The 26,902-nt window shown below is 42.3% G+C and overlaps 1 protein-coding gene across 11 annotated transcripts in view; it reads right to left on the bottom strand.

Annotated features, from left to right (window-relative positions):
• Positions 1-22,246, bottom strand: part of ST3GAL3 (ST3 beta-galactoside alpha-2,3-sialyltransferase 3) — a 174,844-nt gene extending 152,598 nt beyond the window's left edge. For 8 of the 11 annotated variants that reach the window (XR_004426849.1, XM_033152365.1, XM_033152362.1 and 5 more), the window contains exons 1-2: positions 12,059-12,205; positions 6,040-6,184 (exon numbers count right to left, since the gene is read on the bottom strand). Coding sequence is in view for 9 of the 11 variants with exons in the window: in XM_033152365.1 (XP_033008256.1) it covers positions 6,040-6,160 (121 nt within the window). In the remaining 2 variants the exon portion in view is untranslated. Of the gene's footprint in view, positions 1-6,039; positions 6,185-12,058; positions 12,206-22,073 lie in introns of those variants that run through there. The other 3 variants (XM_033152358.1, XM_033152367.1, XM_033152368.1) reach the window with 3 other exon arrangements.
• Positions 22,247-26,902: the final 4,656 nt, after the last annotated feature.

The following is a 26,902-nucleotide window of genomic DNA, read 5'->3' on the forward strand; positions in this document are numbered from 1 at the left end:
ATCATGGCTTGGGTGAATGATGATTCTACCAGTCCCAGGGTAGGGAGAGCTCAACAATCTTCCCTTATAAAGTGGAAGTGGTATATTGCAGAAAGAGCTAGACCTGGTTCTCATGGGGTGAGCGCACTGCAGGAGCAAGTGTTGGCTGTGACTCCTACAGGGGAAGAAATCCAAGAAATTCCTAGCTTAGAACTTAAAGATCCCCCAGCACAGGAAGCTCCCCCGTATGAGCAGGTTACTCATGACGAAGTCTGGTTCACCGATGGCTCCGCCCGTTACCAGGGAAATGAGCGAGTCTGGCGTGCCGCCGCTTTAAATCCTCGAAAACAAATCACTCTGACCAGAGGAGGAAAAGGGAAGTCCAGCCAATATGCTGAGTTAATGGCTGTATTAATGGTCATGGAACATGCAATTGAGCAAGGAGGGGATGTTGTATATATCTATACTGATTCTTGGGCTGTGTTTAAAGGGCTGACTGTATGGTTTCCAAAGTGGAAACAGGATGGCTTTTGCATCCACAACCGACCATTGTGGGGGCAGGACCTCTGGATAAAACTGGATCAAATGCTCTCAAAAGTACAAATGCACATTGGACATGTAGATGGACATACAACAGGGACACCTGTTGCCCTGTACAATCAGGCTGCTGATCGGTTAGCAAGAGTACGGACAGCTACTCCAGAAGACGAAGACGAAGAGTTATTGGTATTAGCACGCTGGGCGCATGTCAAGGCAGGGCATCTGGGGGCCAAAGCCACCAAAGAATGGGCCATCAAGAGAGGCATTCCATGTTCAGTGAGTGCCGCTGCCACAGTGGTTGCTAATTGTCAAGTGTGCTCCCAGGTGAGACAGATGCCTCTGTCTAAGACACCCATGGGAAAATTACATCGGGGAAGTGGTCCTGGGCAAATATGGCAGATTGATTATATAGGACCCTTACCCAAATGTGGACGTTGGCAGTATGCATTAACCATGGTAGACACCTTTTCAGGGTATCTCTTGACTTACCCCTGCGCACGAGCGAACCAGCAGAACACCATAAAGGGGTTGGAGATGTTAATACGGAGGTATGGAGCGCCCCTTCAGGTACAGAGTGACAATGGGAGTCATTTTGCAGGGGGAGAGGTAAAAGATTGGGCAAATGAATGGAATATCCAGTGGATATATCATATTCCTCACCACCCACAGGCTTCTGGGTTGGTAGAACGGCTAAATGGGTTACTAAAGCAAAAGCTTAAACAGTTGACCCCCACCCATACCCTGAAGGGGTGGGGTAAAGTTCTAGATCAGGCGGAATTTGAACTAAATAGCCGTCCACTATGCGCTGGCCAAACACCATTGCAACGAATGATAAGTTTGCCAGCGCCAGCACCAGTGGAGTACCTAAAGGTCTGGAAACTCCAACCTTATGGCCAGCCACCCCTCCGAGCGACGCCCGATAGTGCTGGGGCTGACCTCATAACCCCTAAGGATGTGGTGGTACCAGCCGGAGGGCAGGTACTAGTACCCTTGGGGATTGGGGTCACCGTTCCCCATGGAACCTATGGGCGCATCGCACCTCGATCCAGCCTAGCCTTAAAAGGCTTGCAGGTTTTAGGAGGGGTGGTGGACGCCGACTACCAAGGAGAAGTAAAGGTGCTCCTCCATAATGTCAGCACTCAAGATGCATCTCTGCTAACAGGACAACGAATAGCGCAACTCATTTGCGAGCGTATCAGTGTACCCGATATTCAGGAAGCACCAGGTCCACCTCCATCTACTGTCAGGAGGAGAGGAGAGTTTGGATCTACAGATACCACTCTCACCTCTGGACAGAAGGTATGGGTGGTATACCCCGATCAGCCAAACAGACCTGGAGAGATTGTTAGTAAGGGACCTGGGGCCACCTACTGGGTGCTTTTGGCAAATGCTACTGCACCCATATGTTTAGATGCAGCCAAGCTGAAGCGGCGAGAATAATGACTCTCCTATTTCTTTGTAATACGCCATAATAATTTTCTTATTATATGCTTCTAGGACACCATGAATTGGTGGTGGTGGGTAATAGTCTGCCTCTGTGCGCACATCTATGATCAATCGAATCCTCCTGAGTTGAACACGACTACGCTGCTGCTGTGTGAACAACCAGCTCTGTCTCAAAGGCGATGGCTCCCCGGCATCCATGGCAGATGTATGAATGTGACTGGACAGGGGACATGGATGATGTCTGGCAAACGACTGTACTTCTCCATCCCATGGACATATGATAATTTTATGCTGTCATGGTCCATTACATGGAATACAACGGATAACGCAGGGGAGTTGGCGGGATAAAGATTCCGGAGGACAGATTGAGGGGGGATCATATAGATAGTCATGAGTATAGTTTTTCTTTGTAAATTTGATTAGAGGAATGATGTTAAAAATTAAACATGAGGGAGCAGAGTTAGTGCGAGTGATGCGAGATGTTGGGGATCTCACTGTGCATCATTGGTGGGACATATTCTCCGGATGGAGTCCCACCATGACCAATATTTTGAACCTGGCCTTGCATCCGGTTATCATTGTTTTGGTGATTATATGTATTTCCATGATCTTCACTTGTTTTTTGTTTGTTAAAATTAAGCAGCTGTATGCAAAGGTGCAACCTATGTGGGCTATACTCAATCAAATGACACCGAGGATGAAAAGGAAATAGGATATGTTAAGGGGTGGAGTGTAGTGGAAACTCGCGGAAGATCTTTGTAATCACGAGGAGTCAGGTTACATGTCCTATTCCCTTTTCCTCCTCTAATTAGCAAAGTAAGGTTGCTTGTGAGGAGGATGCAATTAGTCGAGAACACCTTCAGCTGCCAATGACCTTGGCCAAGCCACACTCAGGTGCCTGATTCCCTGACCATTCGGGAATGGTGCCTGATGGCCAGGTGAAAACAATCAAACTTAAGTCGGCTATATAAGCAAGGGAATGGAGGGGACAGATTGGGGCTTCGCCACAGACTAGGTCTTGGGTGCTGTGGGGTTTCTGGTGTGAGGGATCTCTCCCGCTGCTCTCTTGAAGCCCCGGGCGGCAGAAGAGGAGGAGATTTGTGTTTGGGCGTTGGTCAGGTACGCTACGTTTGTCTGATTGTATCTAGAAAATTAAAGCATACTTTTTTTGTGTTCTTCTTCCATCTGTGTGTTTTATTGGATCCAGATTCAAAAAAAGGAGAACCCTGCCCCTTGGCAGAACAGAGACTAAGTGCAAGTTGTAGGTAATATATATACGTACAGAAGTAACAAGTAGTCTTTTGGCATTTTAAAGATTAACAAGCTTGTGGTATAAGATTTCATAGACTACAGGGATTAGAAATATGCCTGAAATGCTAACTTAGGTTAGCAGGTATATATATATATATTTATACATATATACAAATTTGTGGTTACATGCAAAGGAGAAAAAACATTAGAAACGATCCAGCAAAAGTTAAGCACTGAGGTCCAATTTATTTCAGAAGCATGTGCTTTATTATCTCCCACTGAATGATCTAAAATGTTGTGAACTGCCCTGAGATCTATGAATGAAGGGTGGTATACACGTTTAATAAATACATTAAATGAATAAATAAAAATAAAATTTCAATATACTTAAGTTTGGCTAGGTTGTGCTGTTTCATGAAATATATGGGAAACATATATGACCTAGAAATAGGCTATTTAGTTTACAAATAAAGTTATCCCGTCAAAGTTTGAACTACAAGCTGAGCACTACTGGAGCCAAATGGTCCAACTATAATTGCACATCCTATGCTTAAAGAGCATTATTAGAGACACTATTTTTAACACTGATCAGGCATCACACCAACTGTACTACTACATTTTACTTCCCAGATGACCTCATTGTAGTTACGACATTTGTCAGGATACTTTGGCTGCAATCCAAAGCCTTACATGCCTAGAATTAAGTTCCATTGAACTAAGTGGGGCTATTTTCCAAGTAAGCACGCATCAGATGTGGGATGTTACTCCACTGTACTTCAGATGCATTTGTTCTCCAGTGTACTTCAACTCCTATTTTTCTATATATGTACTTACCATTTTTTAACTTCCATAAAGCAAATAAGCAGACTGCTGTCTCAAAGACTCATCTCACAATAACCATGGTGGTTTCCAAGAGACAATGAGGTGTAGTAGATAGTTATATACAGGAAGTTAAACATTAGCAACCATTACAATAATATACTTTACTATTATCTTAACAACGAAATAAGTATGCCACAATAATAAAGTCAAGTGACAGACAAATATCAAGACACTACCACAACCCTTTCCTAAACACACAGCACATTTTATTGCAAACATAATAAAAGATCCTGCACTACATCAGATACAGAGGGCAATGTAGGAGGGTTTGGGAATGAATAATGTATTCACTTTAGGTACTCTGAAAACACCCCAGTAACTGTTTTGGTGCTGCCAGGAAACATGGTAATAGAAACGACAAAGCAGGCCACGATTAGGTAACTGCCAGGCTACGGGTCAAATACAGCCCATGGTACCTCCCCATCAGGCCTGCAGCCTCCCCTCCTCAATTCCCAGCACCACAAACCTCCCTTTGAAACCAGAAAATATTTTTCCAAGCCTAAATGCGGTACACAGGGCCATATGGGGGAATCATAAGTGGGAAGTGAAGGGTTAACATTTATAGCTGAAAAAGCCTTCAGGCCTAGATAAAAATCCCTCCCATTGACTCCAAGCCTGATTCTAACAAGTAGGTGTGGATGTGTCCATGTGTGCATCTGTTTACCACCATCACCAGAATATGTGATTGTGTCTAACCACCCCCACTGTTTGCATGCAGCAGCTGACAGCATTCAACAGCAGCCAAAAAAACGTTTCTCCACACCTGCAGCTGGATGTGCAAAGCCCATCACCCCAGATTTATTTTAAGTTGCCGTACCCTTTCCTGTCACACTGAACACTGCCTTTTACACTGAACACACCATGGTAGCTTGCTCATATAGTAACCAAGTTGCAAAAAACTAAAATGAATATCCAATAACATGCATATAGAAGGAACACCTATGTGGAAGAGAAGCAGGAAACTTGCAGTTTCACCCTGTCAAAACAAGATGTTTAAAATGTCAGGAAGGAGCCAATAAGAGATAGAAAGGAGAAGTGTGTTCAAACTAAGGAGAACCCCAGATTATCCTTCATAATTTGCACACCATCAACTGCATCATGGATTGAACCAAATAATAATGAAAGCAACAACATTTGTATTGCTTTTTTTGTTTAATAAAGCATTGGAGAAACAAATAATATTCAGCTATTTAAATAAGGACTAAACTAGAATTGGTTCCACCTGAGTAACCAAAGCCCAAATACACCAGTAAGCAAGGCATTGAAGTTGCATCTCACTCTGTGCAAATACCAGCACAATGACTGCATTTTGTATGTGTGTTGGATTCTTCATTCAGTTGTGTCCTGGTATGTACCGGACACAATGAAAACATACAGATCAGTTGCAGAACCATAGCTGTCAACCTTTCCCTTTTTTGCAGGAAATTCCCTTATTATAGCAGTGGGGAACAGCAGGGAGGGTTGACAGCTATGTGCAGAACCAGGACAAAACCATCCTCCACAAAATGAATGCCTTTACCAATAAGTCATATCTAATGGAGGATAAAGAAAATAAATGGAAACAACATGCTTCTGCTTGTATAAAAGATGAAGAAATAAAGAGCCGTCACCACCACCGTAATACAATAGTAATAAATATTCACACAAGTGTCAGTGGCTCACCCAACAGTAGTAGCATAAATAACTATCACATCTATAGACAAAATACCTATGTAAATGCAACAGGAACCTACAGTTCATTTTATAATTTTCCAATTAATTGATCTAGGTATTAACAACATTAAGAGGAAGATACATTTGATCTCTACAGCACAGGAAAGGATCAAACAATTGTTTGGACATGTTTCAGGCTGTTCCACAGCAGGCAGACCTGAAATCTATAAAAAATTACTTAGCCATACATCTATGGAGGCTCTTAAATGGCCTGAGCAACATACTTACTTGAATCCTCCCATCGGAGAAGATGCAGTTTCCAAGCTGAATAATACAGAAAGCCCAGCACCAGAAAGAGACAGAGGGCTAGTAGCAGGTTACGCATGTACACCAGCAGTCCCATCTTCATATAGGGTTGTCTCTTTTATAATACCTGGGGGAAAGAAACCAGTTTGAGTCTTGCATTTTCTAGTTTGTTTACTGAACCCTCTGCAGCCTAATACACACGGACAAAAAATAATCCACTAGACTAGATAAATGGCGTAAGATAATTAATTTAAATAGAATAAAATTTAAAAAATTGAGTATATGATTTGAAATTATTTTCCCAAGAACTTGCTGACTTTAATTCGCACAAATCTTAAAAGTACCATTCACATTCATTTAAACTTTCTAATAGCCATTTACCCTCAGTAATATAGCCCATGACTCTTTCAACACCATAATGCAATGCAATACAGGGTTATAGCAACATTTCCCCCCAAATTAATAATGCTTAATTCTGAGACAAAGCTTCTACACAGCCGAGCACCATTGGTATTTTAAGATTAAATGAGATGTATGTCCTTGGCTACAGCAGTCAATGGAGATGTGGCAGAGCAGGTGCTAACAAGACCTGCATTTTCTACAACTGTCTAAAAAACTATAGGCATAATAGCAACTTGGCATATGCCTTAATTAGAATCTATCCCATATTGGAGCCAAAAATTCTGGAAATAATTGCTCATCTCTCAATAGCAACAAGAATGGTGATAACTCTAAATGGAAAAATACTAATCCGCTATCCATAATCTGTACACATGAATGAGGAAACCAAGGAATGAGAAGAGAGGACTCAAGGCCCGTGGCTTGTTCCCAATCTTCCAAACCATGGTTTTGCCTAACATTTTAATTCAACCAATGTACAAGAAGAGGAAGAGTTTGGATTTGATATCCCGCTTTATCACTACCCGAAGGAGTCTCAAAGCGGATAACATTCTCCTTCCCCTTCCTCCCCCACAACAAACACTCTGTGAAGTGAGTGGGGCTGAGAGACTTCAAAGAATTGTGACTAGCCCAAGGTCACCCAGCAGCTGCATGTGGAGGAACAGAGACGCGAACCCGGTTCCCCAGATTACGAGTCCACTGCTCTTAACCACTACACCACACTGGCTCTCATATATAATGTAGCACCATATATTTCTTAAAGCTACTAGGTACTTGGTATCTTCATCATGTCAGATTTAGTTTCCATGTGGAAAAGAGATAAAATTAACCTCTCATAGAAGGCTCATTAACTTTGCATGTGCAAAGATTTTTTCAACAAGTGATGGGCTCACGTTTAGTATATATTTATCAGATCACTTACAAAGCAAGCATGAGCAAACAATTTGGAAAATAAATGACATAGCTCCTCTTGACTTTCAGCAACTAAAGAAAATACCGTAAGTACTAGCATACCAAGAACCGGAAATATACAAGAACTCTGAAAAAAAGAAACCCAAGCTGGCTTGAAGTCGAGTACAAACTTCAGTACTCTGCCAACATTTGAAGTCTGGCCACTATTTCCAATTATCTGATACCCTGTACATTTTCCAAATCCCATTTCAGGACACCTGCTTCAAACAGACTGCAAGAGACAAACACAAAGAACTTCCCCCCACATTTCTCACATATAACATTACAAGACATGACTGATGAATGCTGAAGGCACCCTCGAGTAGTCCAGAGACCCCTGCCTATTTCAAAGCAGACCCCCTATGTTCCAGGATCCTATATGAATAATTGACCAGGAAAGCTCATGCCTTGAACACCTCTATGTACTGTATGCATCCCGCTGTTGCACTGCTTGTTCACTTCCTTCCCACCAGTTTGTTGTGAAGAGAAAGATATTTCAGAAATCCCATCTGACAGCCAACTGGAGCTCCAGAATCACATTTAGAAAAGTCATGAAGAAATCTAACAGCCTCCTCTGTAACTGTAGCATTCAGGAGGAAGGGTGGAGCTTAAATTTCAACAGTGGTATTGCTCAAAGAGTTCTGCATCTTATAATTACCGGTACCTGTACAGTATAAGGCAAACTCAACATTCAATTCTGATTGCTAGAGCTCTTGCAGGAAAAACCTCCCCAGAGCAGTAACCAAAGTACTGTATGCTACCAAAACTGGCACAAACACATGTACCAGTATTATTCCTCACATTATTACATCACAAAATTTACTAGTGGGTTTAAACAAAAATTAGATATATGATTCAAAAATTATTCTCTTTGTTTCCTTGACCATTCAGCTGAAAAAGAATATGCCACCACATAAAATAAAACACAAAACAGACCCTTCTGATATGGAGACTAACAGTGAAATCCTAGACTTGAAATCCTAGACTCAGAACTAACCCTCAGTGAGTTCAATGAGACTGATTCCAAGATAAATGTGTATAGGACTTCAGCCTAAAGCTGATTGAAACATTACACCAAACCATGGTTTGGCATTATACATCCAGACCTGGGCTTTCCATAGGCATCTGGCTGGTCATTATGCAAACAGAATGCAGTAGTGGCCCATGCAACAACAGTATAGGTGGGGATCTGCTACTCTCCTAGCTTCTGAACACAGCACATCACCTGCACTTAATGAAGGGGGGAGGGGCAAAGTGCAGGAAGCTTGGCACTGTGCTGGGCAGGAAAGTCAATCCAACACTCTTTCTGGTATAGGCCTATGCATACAGTGCTGAGCTCCCTTACCCCTCTCCCTCCACTAAGTGCCAATGCCAAGCTGTGTTCTGAAGCTAGGAGAGCAGTGTTGCCCCACATATGCTGCCCCACTGGCAGCTACTGACTAGACATGCCTAGCAGCACATTTCTGATGTTCTTACATTCACCTGGACCAGTTTATAAACCATGATTGTAAGAGACTGCTAAACCAGGGTTTCAAATCAGTGTTTGAAGTTGACTTACAAGCCACAACTTACTGCAGTTTACTCTTGTTTGCATTCACAACAGCCATGCTCAAAGCATCCAAATATTAAGATGGATAAAAAAGGATATATAGGAAGGGTTGCTGAAGCCTCTTCACATTTTTAAGGGCTGAGACCAATTTAAAATCTTGGCCTCTTCCAAAATACAACAGAAAAAGGCCTGCTTCACAGAAACAAGTTCCAGCTGACTAGAGCACACTTCTTGCATTACTATTTAGTTTGGATTAGGAAAAGTTACTCACATCTCTTTGCTCCATTAATACTAAATTTCTAGGCACACTTACTAGGGAATAATACACATTATAGGACTTACTTCCAAGTAAAGATACATATGAGTGAGTTGTAAGATTGATTCATGTTCTCACAATCCTTGTTTTGATATTACTAGCAAAATTGTGTCAGGCTGAAGGACTCACACACGTGAGCTTTAGCCCATAATAAATGCTCTACACCTCAAGAGTAGAAAAGCTAATACATGATAAAAAAAATATCTTTAATTTAAAGGAATAGTGAAAGTATCTTGAGATTTAGACTTACCCTCATCACACAAAAGCACCAAGAAGAACAATAATAAAGTTGGAAGAAATTTATATTTTTAAAAATATAGCTGTAAGTCCAGCCGTCTTATGTTCAACTCAAGGCCATCTCTTTTGTCTGTTCTGACTGATTTGGGCACCGCTCTTAGCATTAAAACATAAAAGTCAATATTGGGACTAGTCCGATGTAACTTGTTTTTTTTTTTTAATGGCCTGAAATCAGAACAGTAAAATAGTCAAATATACAACTGTCACCAAATCTTTAACGAAATCCCACACAAATTGTGAAGAGCTCCATGAAGATCTCTACTAATTTGGAGACTAGATAAAATAATTGTTGAAGAGATTCAACTAAAGATCAATGTGATGTACAGTAGGACAAACAACAACCCAGCAAATGCACACTGATGGAATCCCACCATTGTTACTTCTGACCTCTTGATTACCTCATCTCATTGCCTGGTAAGCTCCCATACTAAATGTATGCATAAGTCAAGCTGCAATCCTACACATACTCTCCTGAGAGAAATTCCAATTGAACTCAATAGCATATGCTTCCAAGTACACATGCATAGGCTTGCATTTAAATTGCCTTTTTCACACTCAGAGAAAATGCACTAGATTTGCACTGGTACAGAGATGTAAACTTTAACTGTTTTGCACACCCTAAGAAGTATTTTCTGTGCCATATCTCAACAAGCAAGTTATAATTACATGCAGTACATGTGCAACCATTGTTTGAATAATAACCATAGAATACATTTCATAAATCTAACAAGTATATACATATGAACATGTATAGACAGATAGACAGATTCGCCGCCCCCCCCCCGCCACACACACACACACATTTTTCTGGGTCTTCACACCTCTATTCTAACATGATTGCAAAGCAGGGGACGCATGGATTTATTTATAAAATTAAAATATTTATATGCCAAATTAACATTTGACAACGCCCAATAAACCTTCTAACAATTATAAAACTATAATAATTAAGGAGGTGGCAGAAGAGGGACTCTGTATCTGAACAGTCTCAAATTCAAGAAAGAATTCCTTCTGGTGCTCAGGTCTCAAGCCATTTGGGATTTTTAAGGTAACCACCAGCACTTTAGTTCCAAGTTACAGAAAGTTGGCTGACCATAGGTTTTTAGATCAAATTCCTTCCTGAAGGGGAAGTTTTTCATTCATCTCCTTCTGTTCTCAGCAATTATTGTTTAGGATAAGTGTTCACATTAAATGTGTCTCCATTAATAAAAAAAAAATCCCAAAACCTCCCTGCACATTTGAACTAGTACATTAAGTAAAAAGTTCAAGTACTTCAGAGAACACTAGGCTCCTAATGAGGCATGGAACAGATTTCCTAAATACCTTTGGTCAGTGAGTACTCTGGTCAGGTGTTATTGATTTCTCTTATCAGCAAATTCTCCAGCTACTTTCTACATAAATGTTGCCAATGCTTCTGCAACATATGGCAGGATCCAAAGGGTTCGTTTTTTAAAACAGCTCTGTCGTTAGTCTACAAAGGTTAGAAAGGTAGTTTTGGCAAATGGAGATGCATTTCTGAATAGAGCTCTTCAAGGTTTCCTCTGCATTGTAACTAAAAAAAGGCTTGTGTTACAGTTTCAGTCAGCGTTTTGTTGTCCTTCCCCTTTGGGTCACTGAATGAATAATAATGCAGTTGGAAAATTTATTTGGAAATGAACTTAGCATGTGAACAGTCACAGGAGTGATCAGTTAACCCGTAAAGTGCAATCACTTATGAAATAACCTTAAGGCGAAAAAAGAGGCACATCCCAGATTTAATCATCATTCTTGCTTATTTCTTCCTCCCTCATGACCTCTCATCTTCCATTCACTGCTACACAGAAAATGTTGGCACAGAGGAACACATCAGCTGGCACAGAAGAACACATTAGCTGGCGAGATACAACCACCTTTCTGAGTCCTGAGGTAACACTCAAAGACCGATTGTCTCCCTACCGGCCCGGTCGTGTAATCACCCACCCATACAAGTACTAGATCCCACTCTGGAGCTAAAACCAAGACAGGAGGATTCTGAAATCGCAGTACAGTGCTCGGTGGGTGACCCAAAGATCACCATATATTTAGATGGCGAAACTGAGGCCATATATTTGATGGGAAGGGAAAAGGTGGAAGGCGAGGCGCTCCTGTAGTGAAAAGGAGGTTCTGGCCACACATGGGGTGTACTTTAATGGGTCTTCTCTTGAGAGTGAGAAAGGAAGCAAGAGAGGAAATCCCTTAAGTCTCATGGGATCCCTCATTTCCTCACTCTCAAGAGAAGATTCCTGGCAAGGCAGAGTCCACGTGAGATGGTGGTGGAGGAAGAAAAAGAAGAGCAGGACGGGAGGGACGTAAATGAGAAAAAAAATCACTGCGGGGCGAGAGGTTGACCTGGGCAAAGAAAACACAGTGGATGCAGAACAGAAGCACTCGTTCGCTTCCTCCTCCTCCTGCACCACCACCACCACTACCCCGGAACGGATACCGCCTCCCTCCGCCTCCCATGTCCTCACCAGAGCATCAGGAGGATCCCGGCCGCCCTTCCTCCGGGTTCGGGTTCTGGCTGCCCCGCCACCCGCCATGCCGGGCCGGGCAGCGGCGGCAGTACTAGCCGGCCTCAGCGGCAGGGGGGGGGGCGTCGGTCACCAATCGCACAACAAGGCGGGACTTCCGATGGCCAATAGAGAAAGGCGAGGGGCATTCTCCACAAAGCGTTCAGCGACTGCGGGAGCGCGGGGGGCTCCCTGCCGCCCAATCACAAGTAAGGAGGGTCCTCCACTGAAGCGTACCAAAGACGGAGGCCCTCAGCTGTCCAATCATGTGACGAGAGGAGCGGAGTGGGGCAAGAGCCGTCCAATCAGTGGGGCCGCATCCTTTTATTTTCCCTCTCCGGTTCTCCTCGCTCCCCCTTTAACTCTAGGCGGGGCGTTAGATATCCTCTTTAGCCAATTGAGGAATAGCGTGGGAGGACCAGCGTCCTCTGCAAAGATTAGGAAGGGTCGTGGAGGGGGGGGGGGAAATAATAATAGTATGGATTGGAATCCCAGACACTGGGAAGGGAAGGAAGTAAGGGAGGGAGGGAGGAGAAGGTACCAGTCGTAGCACACCCGACCTATTGTAGGCTGATGGAGCCTCAAGCCGCTAGGGGGGGGGGGGGAATTCTCGTCCGAATGCGGCAATGCGTGTAAGTTTGTGCAAATCGCAAAGTGCCAATGGCATCCGTGGGTGACCGGGGCCAGATGAAGCTTTTGCGAAGAGCACATCGCTGCTTGCAGGCAGCCTCGCTTCCCCACCCAACCCCAAAGGTGGGTACCGTGGAAAAGTTAACTCGCCTTTGACCGGGGGGGAGGGGGCTGTCCTGGGTAGCTGAAGCGCAGCATGTTGGGCACGCTTCCCTTCCCCACTGCTCAATGGAAACTTCCCCTGGGATTCCCCCTAATCCCCACATGACATGCTAAAGAGAGCGGGTGGTTAGTTTTGTTTGTACCTGATCCTGTGCGGAAAAGCAACAGCGGCAGCTCCCCCAGCTAAAGCAAGACTAGGAGAGGGTAAGGCGGCGGCAAGGCATGCCAGCGGAACTTCCGTCCTGCAAAATGCTAGTTTGGGTCCTCTCCAGGGGTGGGGGGAAGGATGTAGGACAAAGCCTAAATATACAAAATGGAACTGTAGAAGGGTAGGGGGAGATGTCTTTCAAGACATCTCCTCCTGGGGCATAGAATGTATTCTCTTCCTAAAACGATAAGCAACCTGCTCTGCTGCCAACTGCAGATATCAGAAATATCCTGCAAAATAGGGGCTGTTTCACTGGAAATTTGCTAGGACTGAATCACCTAGATATGTTTATTTGCTGAAGTATATAACGTTTAAAAAGAATTTACCCAGCTTTTCAGTAAAACAACCAAAGTGGCTTATAAACACACACACACACAATTTGATATGGAAGTCATACAAAAAAACAAAACAATAAAATGGAAGTACTTTTACATCAATTATAGTAACAATCCAAAAGCAGCAGACCATAGCAATTTCTTAAAATAGCAGACCATGTGTTGAAAGCCAGCTGATTTTTTTAAAAGGCTTCAGTTGGTGTCTAAAAATAGAAAAAGGGAGCATGGCAGATCCCCCCTGGGAGTTTATTTCACAAGTATGGTGCCTTCACTACAAAGGCCCAGCCCATAAAGATTCATATGAGAGTAGCCACTTTCTATGATATTCTCAGTCATCCTATGTCTTTCAGAGCATTAAATTTCTCAGCTTTCTTCCTTACACTCTTCCTTTGCTTTTCTTATATATTTGTTGGTGTAACTTAGCATTCACGGAGTTCCCTTCCAAATATTTCTATTACTTAAGCACCACGTCTTTTTCGGCATAGTTATTGGAGACTGACAGCATTGAGTTGAGTCCAACAATTGTTCCTTCCCTGTTAAGAGTCTGTTGTGTGTGTTTTTCTGAGCTAGTGCCTTGCATTTGTTTTGGTTTAAATTAGAATTGTTCCAAGTGCTCTTTTTTAGTTTTATACTGTACGATTGTTTGCATCTTGAATTATTTCCAAAGTACATCTCTGTTTTAGATTCGGTGTGACACTAACACTGTGGAGACTGCCATCTCCTCATTAAACATTGACATGCAAACAGCTGACCTGAATTTTTTTGCTGATCTTTTTGTAGTCAGTCTAGGCTGTTTTTGTCAGTTGTTGAGTTAACCATGCTTTTGTGATTAAGCAGATTATCCATTACTAGTAGGTCTTTCACAATTGCATTTTTGATCCACAACTCCCTTGAGAGATCAGTGTCCCCTTCATTAAATAGTTTTCACCAGCAATTAAGAGCATTTTCATTTGCAAAGATTTCTGCTGGGCTCTGTTGAATATGTTAGTATATTTATTGTGTTTAAACTTTGCTTCTATACTAGTTTTCAAAAGATTGTCACTGTTAGCAACATTCACCACATATCCTTTTCCAAGGAAACTGAAGGCCATTCAAAATATTAAATAATAATACAAGAACACTCTGAACTAAACCCAATACAGCAAACCACAAATCAACAAATCCCAACAGTCAATAAATAGACATAACCTAAGCCGTTACAAAAGCTTTTTAATAAGCCAAAATCCCTATAACAAAATCATGACTTCACCAGACACCTGAAATAATACAATGAGGGAGCTCAACATTTCTCTCTTGGCAGGACATTCCATAGGGTGGGTGCTACATGGGGAAAAGCCCTAAGCCTAGCTGACACTACCTTCACCTCATTAGGCTGTAGGACCTGCAGCAGAGTCTCAGATGATGATTGCAACTTGTGGAGCAGAGAAGCCTGCTGAAAAAGCTAGTCCACGAGATACCTATGTCCCAATCCATTGAAGGCTTTGTGGTGAACACCAATATCCTGAATTGAACCGGGAACTAATCAGCAGTCAGTGCAAATCAAACATGCTTGACATGATAAAATCAAATTGCTGGGCACCTTCAGCATGTGTCTGGAAAAGTGTCTTAAGAAATTTAATACATAAATGGAACACAATCCAGCCTAAAAGAAGCATATACAAAGTTTACTTGATATTAGAATGAGAGAAATCTGCTGTTTAAATCAGGCATTAAATTCCTTAACATAGGCTGGAAAGTGCCCATAGAAATCATGCTTCCCTATTGCTTCCCAAAAGAAGGGGTCCATTGAATCATCTGGTCCAACTTTTGCCCTGGACCAGGATATTCTATACCTAATGCATTACCATTAAAGCATTAACTGAAGATTACTTAGCCGATACCTCCACTGTTCCCTCATCAAGCTTCTCTTACAGTTAGAAAGTTGATTCTAATGCTTCACATAAATTAACCCTTACATATTGCCCTTTTCTCAGAGTGAACAACTCTGCCTGAAAACTCATTGTAGTGTTTCCCTCAGTTTTCTTTTCTGGACTAAAAAAAATTGCATAATTTCTCCCACATTTCCTCAGATAATTTGCCTTCTGGATTCTTTGTCTCTCTTGTATCTCACTTCTAAATCCTTTCTAAAGTCAGTTCAATGACTTTTGCAGTTGAATCTCCCATGAATGCTATGTGTCATTATTGCTTCTTGAGTCTTGGAAACAGCTGCTCTTTTAATACATATGAATATAACATCAGCTTTTTATGACACAACGTTAGAAATAAGGAAAGCTGCCTTATACCGATTCAGATCATTCGTTATCCAACTCACTGTTGTCCAACATGGCTCTTCAAGGTTTCAGGTAAAAAGTCTTTTCCAACCCTAACTAGAGATGCCAGGGATTGAACCTGGAACTTTCCACATTATTATTGTGTAGCAAGGTTGATCCACAAAACTACAGGTCATGTTTTACTACAGCTCAGTCATTATTTTGCACATGACACAAGAAGACCAAGTGGACTTTTCCTATGTTCAGCTTGGACTGATTGCCACCATTTAAAAAAACAACAATAATTTTATTTGGTATTTGCATATTTCTCATAAATACTTCCAACATGTCCTCCTATCCCTGGCATATGAAGACTACTTCACTAGACGATAAAATGTCAGGTGTCATGTTTCCCTATCAGAATTTTTTTTTTAAAAGGACACAACAGAGGTGCCACACACACACACACACACACACACACACACACCCATCATAAACATAAGCAATATGAAGAACTGGTGAAAATGAAGGGATTTGGATTTTCCTCTCAACTGTGTTAATTCTGCTACCCTGCACTCAAGGAAATAATTCAATCCTCCAAGGATAATATGAACAGCATATAAGGCAGTCCTCAAAGCCGACAGAACTAACCAATAAATTGGCTCTAGAAATAGCATTAGTTTCTAAAGCTGCCTGAGATAACATATGGAAAGAGACTTAATCCACTAAACTCTATTTGGATTAAATGAAACATTTCAACATTTCCTACTACAACAAATGGGAGAGGACTATTGCTGCCAGCTTCCCATAGTCATCTGGTTGGCCACTGTGGGAGCAGAATGCTTAACAGTGGGCATCTGACTAAACCATCAGGGCTCTTCTCATTCTATTTCAGGACATACCCAGGAGAGGAAGCAACATAACACCATTTCTTTTCACTCACAGCTCCACCTAAAGCATTCCAATGTATCATCAGTGCTCTACAGCCCATCCTAGACAATGAGACATCCCTCTCATAGTGCTTGAGTAGAAAGTCTGTCCTTGCTTACAGATGGATCCCTAATTTAAAACAGCTACTCTCACCAGCAACAATAGTCAACCAAACCCTGCAACAATACTATCCCAGGACCATGATAATATCAGTTACAACATCAAGGTGTCATTTGTCCACTCCTTGTCTGATTTGCTATAGGCTATCACTTGCTGGAAATGCCCTGTGGGAGTGGGGTGGGGGTTAGACCCATTTCATGCTACCAAGTCTAACTAGGCCCAGATTTGTGAGAGGATAGGTGTACTGTCCAACAGAACTAAGTACAGGACATTGAAATTAATAAAAGTAAACAAGATTTAGTGACAAAAGGTTTTGTTGAACCTAATTACTAATGAAATAATAAGATACTGGCAGCTGCTGGGTTGGCTTAACAGAGCTTAAAACACCTTAACAAAGATACATGGTTCGTAAAGCAATTCTTTAGAAGAGACCTGGTCCCTGTGAAATAACAATGTGATAAAGTAGCCGTGTTGGTCTGACGCAGTCAAAATAAATTTAAAAATTGTCCAGTAGCACCACAAAAAATTGTCCAGTAGTCCAGATCTGAAGAAGTGTGCATGCACACAAAAGCTTATACCTAGAACAAACTTAGTTGGTCTCTAAGGTGCTACTGGACAATTTTTAAAGTTTTTTATTTATTTTGACTGTGTCATACCAACACGGCTACCTACCTGAATGTGATAAGGATTAGTATTATTCAGCACCTTCAACTGAAGCCCACTTTAAGCAGCTGGGGCAAGCTACCACTATGTACAAGGTAAAGAAACAACCAGAATCCAGTCTTGGCTCATCACAACAATCCCTCATTCACACCCCACCCTGAGCACAGAAAAACTAAAAGGACTCATCATGGCTGGATGCTGGAGGGTTCGACCACTCACCTCTTCTCCAGCCAACTGTGTTCACTCACAAACCACATGACCTCTGATATAGGCAGTGACCTGCTTCTGACAAAAGGTGAGATTAGCAATTATCTAGGTAGTTAAGACGGACAGCGACAAGGTTCTCATTTGTTATTCAGCCTGTGTTTTGTCTTTCTGGAAACACAACTCCATGCTCTCAGGTGTCTTACCTGCTGGAAAGCCTCCGCAACAAAATCAGATTTCCTGCCACAATGAATCTTGAGACTAGTGAATCTTGAAACTGTGCACTCAGGATCAGTCTATGCAGGCAACCATCTAACTGCCACCTAGAAGATTAGGGTCATGATTACTGGATGGTGTTTAGGGCTTTAATGTGTTGTTTCACATTAAATGGTATTTTCAAACAGATGTCAAGCTGGATGTCGCTAAGAGGACATAAAAACTAGGAAGTAATTAAGTTTGATTAAACAATATTATAATGTCGTATAGCTTCTCTGGGATTTACTGATGCTTTCAATAAAAGAGCACATAAGAAAAAGTCCAGGGTTTATTTGGCATGTGCAACTCTCCACTTCACCCCTTTCTCAGCAGGAATGTCCAGAACCAAGAAGGAAAAGAATCATCACCTTATTATCATCCTGCATAAAAAGGGAGAAGGAAATGGCTGCCCAAATAGGGAAGGGAAGGAAAATGGGGCAGAAGAGAAGAAGTAGGATAGAATTATAGGGACTTAACGGGGGAATCACCATTATCTGATCCCTTTCTTTTTGCAAATCTAAAGTTTATAAATTTAAATTCACCTCTTTTATTTATAAAAGATGGGCTTAAGTTGGTCATAATTTGCAACTCTGCTTAATCTTTTGAATCTATACTCCCTGTTCTAGGAACATATTTTGTTCTTTCAAACTGTGAAGTGTTAAAACTATTGTCTCTTATAAGATCTTGTTCTTTTATCTAGTACTTCTTTCTCTGAAAGCCTGCGATTGCTGTAATTGTGACAGGGGGTGACAGGGAGAAGTGGCAGTTTGGGAACAGCTCTGTTGTGTTTGCTTCTGAGTTGTACCCATCCCTGCTATTTCTCCTTGTTAAAACTGGTCAATTTGTGAGTTGCCTTGCCAATAGCCAGACAATAGCTTTGCACATTCAAAGGTTCATGCGCTGCTCACAAGACCAACCCAGAGAGTGAAGTGATTGTGTTAGGTAGCAGAGGTGTGTGTTTGTGTGGCTGCCGCTCAGGTAATAATAATAATAATAATAATAATAATAATAATAATAATAATAATAATAATAATAATAATAATTTATTTCCCTGCCCATCTGGCTGGGTCTCCCCAGCCACTCTGGGTGACTTCCAACAAAATAGTATTAAAATAAAATACTATTATCTCTGTTGGAAGCAGAGTGCACCATGCTTCGCTAAGAAGCTCTCTTCTTCCCTCTCCTCTAAATCCAAGCAAATAATTATTTTAAATGAGACAAAATTCCTGTGTTTCTTAAAGCCATGAAGTTATGATCAACAGAATAGATAAAGGCACGGTGATGAATCAATCAATGTGCAAAGAGGTTCCATTAGGTTCTCATCATATCTTGTTGCTAACTTAGTCTATTCCAGGTGTCTCTAAGAAAAGCATCCCAGCAGGGGCCTTTTAGCTTAATGGAAGTAAGCAGAGGCTGCTCTGTGGGTGATAAGCCGAGTCCCATAGTTGGAATTGTTAACAAAATGTTAGAGAGCTCAGGTGCAGCCCCAGGGAGTAGCTATCCTTCTTCCTAACTAAGCTCAGCAAACTACCGTAAGTGGAAGAGGAAATTCTGCTGATAGTCAACTCTCTGACTCATGGCCAGATTTACAAAAAGGCCAATGAACAATGCATGCAGGATTCGCACCTCTTTGGCACAACACTGATCTAGCTCTTGGATTTCAGCAGTGATAATCCATCATCCATCCTCAGGAATCTATTGTGCTAAATGAGTGACTGTAGCCTTCCTCTAGTCAACCTCTCACTAACTCCAGCTTTCATCTGTCTAATTTTTTAGTAGTTGATTTTTCCTTGCCCCATCACCCTCTGCTTTGTGTTAACATCTTGCTTGATTAAGACTTATGGAAATTTGCCACACTTTAGCGACATTTGGATGGGTTCCAAGAAAGGTATTGCTCAGCTTTGGTGGTTTTTTTTCTTTTGGACCAACACAGCTACCTTTGTTTTCTATCACACACTGTGACACTGCAGGGGCCCCTGTGACATGCCTCTCAGTTAATATGCAGCCTTAGTAGCCATAAAAATATCAGTATCTTAAATAATTGTCTGTGTTGTTTATGCAGTTGAGCACACTGCTCATTATACCGAGAGGCGAGAGAAAAGTTAGTTGAACCGCTCCTAGTCATACTACCCGGCCGATCAGGAGAAGCTTACACCAACTATCTGCTAGCTGACACAGATATAGAGACTACTAGGGTTGTAGCTAAATATTGCTACTTGGTGACAATAATAAGACATGCCATGATGAAAGCAATCACCAAAGATAATGATCCCAAGTAACCCATAACAGTCGGAGAGGCAACAGAGACTCAGCTTTTAATAGCCACACTTTTAATAGTCAATTTTAAAATTGTGTAATATTCAATATTATAAGATATAGAAATTTAACTTATGAATTGAATTGTATTATTTTTCTGCTGGTGTTTGACCGTATTAAAGTTTTACTTACTTACTTTCTTACTATGCAGTTGAGCCAGCCATGTATAGTGATTCCATGAGAGAGGAGTCTTGCCTGAGTGATTATGAGTGAGTCAGTTCTTACATCATATGGCCAACACTTTGTTGTGTATACATCAGTCTTTGTGGCAATGAGCACTGGGAAGTGTGAAGGAAAAAGCCTGTAGATAATGCATACAGTGCATGGCAGCTGTGGCTGATTAGGGTTCCCTGGCAGAAGTCCACTACTCACCTTTTCCTTCACATGTTCCTCCTTCACACTTTGTGGTGTTTACAATGCAAACATTTGTACACATATAACATGCAATTGCCATGCATCATGCATTTCCTGTAGGTGAAAGCTAGATTAGAAACATGGAGTTGTAGTTCAAACCAGATCCTTTTGGGTGTGGGTGTGGGTGTGTACAAATTGAATCAGTGAGGAAGTGCTGAGAAAGGGAGCATTTACATCTTCCCCATGTGTCCCCCACCCCCATACCCAGTCTAAAACTATATACCCTTCCTCCCTCATTTGCCTCATGAGGGAAAGCATGCAAGTACATGTATCATGTTGCCTGTATTCTCCCCTCTCCCAGGACAAATAACATAATTTTTGGAAATGTATTACTTTGATCAATACAAATGCATGTGTTTTTATATTGTAAACCGCCCTGTGATCTTCAGATGAAGGGCAATATGGAAATTTAAAGAAAGAAGTAATAGGCAAAGACTTAAAACACTCCATCTGGCAGTGCCAAATCTCTGATCTGACTCAGCCCCAACCCCCACAGCTGTTTTGAAGTTAAAATATATTTATACCCCCACACATCTTACTGGGTTGCCCCAGCCACTCTGGGCAGCTTCCAACATACAGTATATATAAACACAAAAAACTTCCCTATAGAGGATTGCCTTCAGACAGCTTGGGGGTCAGATAATGTCATACCCTCCAACATTTTTCCAATGAAAATAGTGACATCCTAAGGAAAAGTGGGACATTCCGGGATCAAATCAGAAACCAGGATGCCTTCTATAAATCAGGGACATCCCTGGGAAATAGGGACACTTGGAGGGTCTGAAATTATCTAACTTAAATCAGCTGATTAGAGAATAACTGTTAGAGCCTGTTGGGAGATCAGAGAGATACCTGAAAAGAATGTATTAGAACTCTCTTGCTTCTATGATTGGCTGTTTGCTTGGAAACTTTCAGAATGCAATTGGCCAGATTTAGCCATGATATTGTTTCTGTTCTGTTTTATTGCATGAGTTCTTCCCACCCCACCCCCAGCCTCTTCCAAAAGCATTCATGCGTTTTAAGAATACCAGCGCTTTCTAGGGTGGACTATATCACACAGTGCTCTTTGTGATAGAACCTGTGACGTTTTTAGGAATTTGAAACATGTTCACAGATAAGCCATCTGAATAGTATATCATGTGCCGATCTCTCACAAGCAGCAGCCCTGGCATATTTTCTGCATTCATTCGGGTTCATATCTGCAAATCTATTTCTATATACATCTAATCAGTTTGTTTTGCATTTGCTACCAGCTGTACAATACACCCACACTACAGTGCACCATATCCAGCTCTGAATATTATAAAAACATAACCAGATCTTGAACAGTGGCTTTTTGACACTCCCCAAATCCCCTACACGCAAGAGATATATTAATGGCAATGCTGTTCCTGCAGTGGAATCTCTCTTTTGCGGTCAGAGTTGCTTTTCAAATGAGAGTGCTCCCTCATCCTCAAATCCTACCTCAAATTGCTGAGCCCTGGCCTCACCTGGATTCCGAAGCATCTTCCTTAGCGACAGACTGCCAAAACTGCTTTGCCATTCTGAACTGCTGAGTCTGAAAGGAGCTGATGGCTCAGGTTCCAAATTCTATGCTTGTTCACTAGCGGACCTAAAAATATCCCCGGGAGCAGGATGACTGAATTCATGCAACAGCATCTGTTATCCTGGCACCTCTTCAGAGAGTAAAAGCTGAACTGTCAATCTGCAATGGAGTAATCAGCCCCCAAAAGAACCTCCTTTCTCTCCCACCCCTAGGGCAGGCGAATACTCCAGCATAGGCTGCATGAACCTGCTAGAGGAGGGAAGAGTCTATGGAGAGATTTGTCCTTCAGTGGAGCAAGTCACTCAGTCATGTTGCAAAAGCAGGTTTTTGCCTAGAGTACACATGTACAAAGGTATAATGCATGTATAAATGTGTGTAGCTCAGCAACAGCAAAACATGTACAGGGCATATGAATTGTTTACATTGCTATCTGCAGAATGCCTGGTGGTGTTGTGTTATTGCCCCTGGGCAGGAAAGAGTATCTTTCAGGTGGAGGTGTTTGCCTATATTACTGGATAGACTGTTGGTAGATAGCTGGTGACTCATGCAAAATAAAGCCTTTGTCTTCACATCCTTCACTTAGCACTGTGTCTCCTGGGCGCATGCCTCATGCTTCATAATGTTAAAGCACAGGGGGCCAAGCATTAAGTCCATGTCTAATTAGCTGGTCCACCACTGTTATTAGTCCTGGCTGCATGGATATTTGGGGAAGGAAACCGAGTAAGGAGGGGACAACACTGGGCAGTTGCCTAGCAACAGGAACATCTCATTTTCTCATTTTGGGCAGAGCACCTGCTTGGTCAGAAATGGCATGTGATGAAGTGCTTAGCAGCATGCAAGACTTCTGACCCACCAAGCATCTCGCGCAAAAGGAAAAGGATGCTGCAGGGATGTCTAATGCAGAGGATTCTGTGACACCCTGCTATTTAGCACTGGAAGGTGTGCTAACCAACTAGGAATAACACCAGGAGAACTTTTGGCCTGGCCAATAATGTGCCTATAACCTCAGACATTCTGCTTTCATCTGGCCACCACCTCTCCCCCGTGTTACATGGACAGGTGTTCAAGGGCCTCTGGAGTGCTAAGGTCACTTCATGCTGAGTGGCTGCCAGATTAAAAGTGGCACTATGTGGTACCACGTCAGACCTACCAAGCACCCTGCACAGTGTGACATCATGCCCCACTAATGCAGGCAGCAAATCATGAACAATGCAGAACCTGATACTTCAGCAGCTGGGCTGGGGGTGGTTTTGCCCCTCCTTCGTAGGGTGAAATTGACCATTCCTACCTTGATTTATAAATCCACCCAGCCCTTAATTTATCCATCGTTTTAGTTCTTATGGTGCAGAATTTAATGGTATGGAATATTTGCAGCCTACACAATCAAAGAGTCATCCTTTTAGGATATTGCAGTTGATACAAATCCTGTCCCAGCACAGGAAGGCAAGGTCTGCAATGTTTCTTCTTCTTCAGCAGTTTCACTATTCCACCCACCACAATCTTGAGAAGTAGTCCTGGCAAAAGGCCTCACAAAAGGATAGTGGGAGTGAGCATTCAATCTGCCAAGGACTCTTTCCCTAAGAGACATCCAAGAAGGCTCACAGCTAATTAAATTGCTTTGTACTTCCATCTGCCTGCCTACGCTCCACCACTCCCCCCTCCCATACAGGCACAGAGCTCTGGCAGAGCAATGTTGCTATGGGACAATGCCCTCCGAGTCTTCAGGGCATTAATTGCTGGTAAGCAGCCTTCCTTGAGGTCTCCTGTGAATCACCACAATTCACAAGGAACAGCTTGCAAGTAAGCCCACTTCTTATTATGTCCCTGAGCTGAGGCCAGACAGGTAACCCAAGAGTGTCTGCAAGCAGCAGAGCATTCATGGCATAGATTAGTAAGCAAATGAATGCTAACAATTCCCCATAAGCACCGTTTGCTGCTGAGGGACTCACTGGGTTCTGGGATTCTTTCATCAGCACAAAACATATGAAGTCACCCAGGGTGACTTCCTTTATTTATATACCACTTGCATGCCAAAATAGCTCCTGTAACCCAAGGTAGCTGTCACACCAGCCAGTATTGTGTTGTGGTTAAAGAGTTGGACTAGGAACTGGGTTCAAATCCCCACTCACCTATGAAACTCACTGGGTGACCTTGGGCCAGTCGCTGCCTCTCAGTTTATCCTACCTCACAGGACTGTTGTGAGGTAGGATAAGTGAGGAGTGAGAGAACCATGTACGTCATCTTGAGATCTTTAGAGAAAAAGGTGGGCTACAAATGCAACGACTAATAAATATCGTAAATAATATATCCAAACAGCATAGAACAAGCTGTACTGAATCTTAGTGGGAGGCCAGAGTTACTAGGGTAGAAGAGAAATCTTAAAGTGAAAAGACATTCAGACAAAAAAAGAAGTAAAAAACAAAACATAAAACCAGGCATAGTATACAGACAAAAATCAGTTCCCTGCTTCCATGATGGAAATGAATGTGGGGAGAAGGAAAAATGCTGCTGTGAGCATGGTCTCCATAGAGCTGCATTTCCCATTCCCCAATACTTGTTATGCTCCGCTAAGCCAAAGCAAGAGACAACAACTGAGGGAGACACTGAAACTCTTTACAAGTCCACAGAGCTAGAGCATCTTCCCTGACTCTTTTCTGGGTGATGTGAGCACTGCAGAAACTTGCTCAGGCTTGCTTCCCAGGTGTGTTGCCATTCCTTATCATTCGGTAGCTATTCATGCTACACAGCACCCAACTGGTTTTATCACATCGGCATTTTGGTAAACACTGGTTACCCTTTCTTCAACCTTGTTCAATGAAAACTTCATGCATCCCCATCAATATATTATTTTCATTAGAGAGGAGGGGTAGTACCTCTGGTGGAAGTCACGCTGTGCTCCTTCTGGTCCCCATCCTGAAGGCAGCCCTGTTTAGGGAAGTTTTTAATCTGTGACATTTTAATGTATTTTAATATTTGTTGGAAGCTGCCCAGAGTGGCTTGGGGGACCTAGCCAGATGGGCGGGGTACTAATAATAATGATAATGATAATAATGATAATGATAATGATAATAATAATAATCATAATCCTGCACTCAGCCCTCACCTGTGGCTCCTAGAAGCTGTCAGCATGCAACAGCGGCCGCACACCCCAGGAACAGCTTCGACTGGCTGGCTGAACCAGGCGTGGGTAGCCAATGGATCTCAAACCCACAGTGTTGGGACTTCCCCTGCATATGAAGACAGGCTCCAACAGATTGAGTAGGTCCAACAGTCAAAAAGGTGGTCTCTCTTGAGCCAGCTTAGCCCAGTGGTTCCATTGACCAAAGCATAGCTGCCTTAGATCCCCTAATCGCTTCCAGCGTTTTCACACCCACGGGTGCTGCCTGGCTTAAAAAAAAAAAGGTGGTCTCTCTCTCTCTCACACACACACACAGATGATGATAGATGATAGATAGATAGATAGATAGAAAGATGATAGATAGAAAAACTGCATCCCCCATCTCAGCCCCAAGGCCCATATGAAATCACAGGGCAGTTGCTTCTAGCTATGCTAGAAGCTGTTAACAAATCCTGAGTACAGACTTGCTTTTTAGAAAATCAAACCATTATTGGCTTTTAAATTTTTTGATTTTTATTACATTGTGTGTTTCAATTTGAACTCAAAAGGTAGGCTAATAAATTTATTAAAGCACTAGTTGACAAAATATATATATAGAGCATGCGTGACAGGAAGGGGGATTGGGAAAGCAGAATCTGTCTTTGATATTTGTATCTGGCCCCCAAATATTTGCACTTCAGCTCATGCTGCATTGCCTCCAGTTAATTGCTAGCAGCCCAGTGACCCATTTCCCAAACTGTCCACACTCACCAGTTTGAGGAATTTACTATTTATTTGCTTTTATTGCAAACTGGCAGGTTATTTATTTCTATTCCGGGCTGCTTTGAGAGTATAGAGGACATTTAAAGTAGATATTTGAAAACAATGTTAGTGAAAGAGCTGGGGCTTTTCCAGACCACTCCCCCATGTCCTGCTCTATGTCTGAGTGTCTACTAAGAAGAAACACCAAAGAGATGAGTGCAGTTTTAAAAGATCTCACCTCAACTGTAGTGAGCAGAATTCTCTCCTTCCCAGCCCTGAGCTCCCCTTGCACCTCTGTATCAGCTCCTGTTGGCTTTTCCTCATACTTCCGTAGTACAAGCACAGAGAGCTACTGTGCTCGCCTCAATCCAGCCCTGTCTGGGCCTCACACACAAGCTGAGAGGACAAGCCTGACCTTATGTTCATACCCTGGGCAAGTGGCAGGCAGATGCTGTCTTTATGTAGTGACAGCTCCTAGGCCTCCTGCCAGTTCTCGCTGTGTTCTACAAGGAGCAGAAAAGGCAGCCCCAGAGCAGGAATATACCCTGGACAAGATGATAAAATCTTCCATCCTTGCAGCCCTCCTGTTTCTTTAATAATGTCTAGTCATCGGCACAGTCCCTGTGGAGATATGGCACGAATGAGGCAAGAGAGGATAAAAACAAAGTGTAGGAAACATTTATACACAGAAAGATTTAACACACCACACACCAGTTCTTAATTAGAAGAGGGAAGTCTCTCACCAACAGACTTCTTCCACATAAGTCATGTGCCAGAAATGAGTTCTCTAGGAGAGACAGGAGGATCTAGACTGCATTAGCAGCAGGTACTGCAACAGGTAAGCTTCGCCCCTAAACCTTTCTGAAAAATGGTTTGGATCTAATGTAGCTAGATCCATGGTATTTCAGGCAAGT

The sequence above is a fragment of the Lacerta agilis genome, chromosome 6, assembly GCF_009819535.1.
Source record: "Lacerta agilis isolate rLacAgi1 chromosome 6, rLacAgi1.pri, whole genome shotgun sequence".
In the NCBI taxonomy this organism is placed as follows: Eukaryota; Metazoa; Chordata; class Lepidosauria; order Squamata; family Lacertidae; genus Lacerta; species Lacerta agilis.